The sequence below is a fragment of the Rattus norvegicus genome, chromosome 7 (genome assembly GCF_036323735.1).
Source record: "Rattus norvegicus strain BN/NHsdMcwi chromosome 7, GRCr8, whole genome shotgun sequence".
In the NCBI taxonomy this organism is placed as follows: domain Eukaryota; kingdom Metazoa; phylum Chordata; class Mammalia; order Rodentia; family Muridae; genus Rattus; species Rattus norvegicus.
The window spans coordinates 102,145,659-102,148,459 of NC_086025.1; the positions used below are offsets into that span (position 1 = coordinate 102,145,659).

Genomic DNA, 2,801 nt, shown 5'->3' on the forward strand with positions numbered 1-2,801 from the left:
GGAAGAAGAAGAGAAAGACGATGAGGATGAGCAGGAAGGGGAATTAGAGAAAGAAGTGGGACAGGAAGGAAGGAGAGAGAGGAAGGGAGGAAGAGGGTAAAGGAGAAAGAGGGGGGCGTATTGGTTAGAGGAACAGTGTGGAAGTATGTGGTAATAACTTGGTCTCTCCGTAGAGACTTCTGTCATCTCCATGATGACCTATGACAGGACATTATAAAACCGTGGTTGATCGTCTGTTGATTATGAAGTCCCTCTAATTCATGAAAATACTATAGTCGGTTCGCAGCCTTCGCCGCGCTGCTGCTGCTAACACCAGCGCCGCCTTTTGCTTGCTGAGCTCCAGCCGAAGAAGAAGGAGGGTAAGTAAGGAGGTCCCATTCCATGGCTCGTACAAAGCAGACTGCCCGCAAATCCACCAGTGATACAGCACCCAGGAAACAACTGGCTACAAAAGCCTCTTGCAAGAGTGCACCTTCTACTGGAGGGGTGAAGAAACCTCATCGTTACAGGCCTGGTACTGTGGCACTCCGTGAAATCAGATGCTATCAGAAGTCCACTGAACTTCTGATTCGCAAGCTCCCCTTTCAGCGTTTGGTACGAGAAATGGCTCAGGACTTCAAAACAGACCTGCGCTTCCAGAGTGCAGCTATTGGTGCTTTGCAGGAGGCAAGTGAGGCCTGTCTGGTTGGCCTTTTTGAAGATACCAACCTGTGTGCTGTCCATACCAAACATGTAACAATTAGGTCAAAAAATATTCAGCTAGCACGCCGCATACGTGGGGAACGTGTTTAAGAGTCCACTATGAGGGGAAACATTTCATTCTCAAAAAAAATATTTTTCCCTCCTCTTCTTGTTTTCAGTAGTTCTGAATGTTAGATATTTTTTTCTATGGGTCAAAGGTACCTAAGTATATGATTGCGAGTGGAAACATAGGGGACAGAATCAGGTATTGGCAGTTTCTCCACATTCATTTGTGTGTGAATTTTTAATATAAAAGCAAGATGTACACCATTAATGCAAGCAAATGTTTCAGTGAACACATTTCAACAGTTCAACTTTATAACAATTATAAATAAACCTGTTAAAATTTTCTGGACAATGCCAGCATTTGGATTTTTTTTAAATAAGTAAATTTCTTATTGACAGCAACTAAACGGTGTTTGTAGCATTTTATCATACAGTAGATTCCATCCATTCACTATACTTTTCTAATGGAGTCGTCCTATGTGCGAGAACATGTTTTTAATGTTGTCTGTATTCTGTGCTGTTCCTGTAAGTTTGCTATTAAAATACATTAAACTATATAAAAAAGAAAATACTGTAGTCATTTCTACTTTGATGATATCAGCTTTGAGGAGGGAAGAGAAATTAAGGAAATTTACTATTAATTAACCCTGTGTTACTGAATTTAGACAAACACCTCTTAAAGGATTGACAAATTTCCTAAGGTGTGACTAACCAGATGGTGGGTGGGGGTGGGGCCATCTGTTCTCCTTGGACAGTTTAGAGATCACTGAACTAGAAAGGAAAGTTTGAGTCTGGTTGGCCAGAAAATGACAAAGGGACACAGTACCCACTAACACTTCTGTGGTTGTGTTATCTAGAGATTTGCTCAGTAATCATGGGTGCTTTTATGAGGAAGAAGGGGAAAGTAAATTAGCACACATAGTTGTGTGTGTGTGTGTGTGTGTGTGTGTGTGTGTGTGCACGTGCGCACACGCGCGCACATGTGTACACAGCCACAGGACAACCTTGGGTCAAGTTCCTCAGATGTCGTCCAGTTTTTCCTTTTTTGACACAGAGTTTCTTACTAACCTCAAATTCTGTAGGTAGGCTTGCCTGATTGTCCAGCAATCTCCAGGATCTGTCTGTCCTGTCTTCTCAGTACTGGGATCACAGGTGGTCCCAGTGGTGGATGCCACCAAACAATTTTTTATTTAACATGAGTTCTGGTTTCAAACACAAGTTTTCCAGATTTCAAGCCAAGCACTTTACTAAGTTATCTCCATAGCCCTAGGTGTTTTGATATCTAAAAAAACATTTGTGTTTCTGGATTCTATGTGAAAGAAATTACAAAAAGATAGCTACCGATCAAGGCAGGCTCATGTGCAATCTGTAAGAGTGCAAGCTAAACCACAGAGGCACCTCTATAAATTTGCAAATATGGGTGCTGGGGGACACCTTCCTTCGCTGTATCCCAGCTACATAGTGCTGCTCTCTCTTGGAAAGTCTCTTGGTGCCCTCTCATCTTTTCTCTCTTCGAGGCTCCCAATTCTGAGCCAGTTAGCTTTATCGGATTTCATCAGGCCTGATCGGATGATGGATGAGAATGTGTCTTACAACAGTAGGCATGTGCATACGCTTCCAGTGACAGTCAGTGACAATGCTAGCAAGACCACTATCTGTCGTGGTAATTTCTTCACCGTGTGAGTAGGTGGCTGATGGCAGAGAGCACCATGCCGTCTCCTTCTCACTAATTTATATCCTGTATGCTCATTTTGTCTCCACAGTTGACACATGTCATTTGCAGCTGTTCACCATCCTCTCAGTGGCCACGGTATATCTCAATTCTTTTTCACATCATGACTCCTGCTTTCTCAACTCAGGAGATTTGCATAAGGACAGGAAACCAGAGTCTCTTCAGTCAGATGGACCTGCTAGAGGCTTGGGATCAGAAATGAGCAATGCCAGGTTGGGATCAGGACAGAAATTCCTTTTTTGAAAATACATTTTGCTTAATTTATATGCATTATTGTTATTATTTTTTCTCCATCTTTATTAAATTGGGTATTTCTTATTTA

At 42.2% G+C, this 2,801-nt stretch overlaps 1 protein-coding gene across 1 annotated transcript; it reads left to right on the plus strand.

Moving 5' to 3' along the window:
• Window positions 1-257: 257 nt before the first annotated feature.
• H3-7l (H3.7 histone like) lies at window positions 258-1,025 on the plus strand. The gene has a single exon (XM_063264442.1). The coding sequence runs from the start codon at window positions 382-384 to the stop codon at window positions 790-792; it is 411 nt and encodes a 136-aa protein (XP_063120512.1). The 5' UTR covers window positions 258-381; the 3' UTR covers window positions 793-1,025.
• The last annotated feature ends 1,776 nt before the right edge of the window (window positions 1,026-2,801 follow it).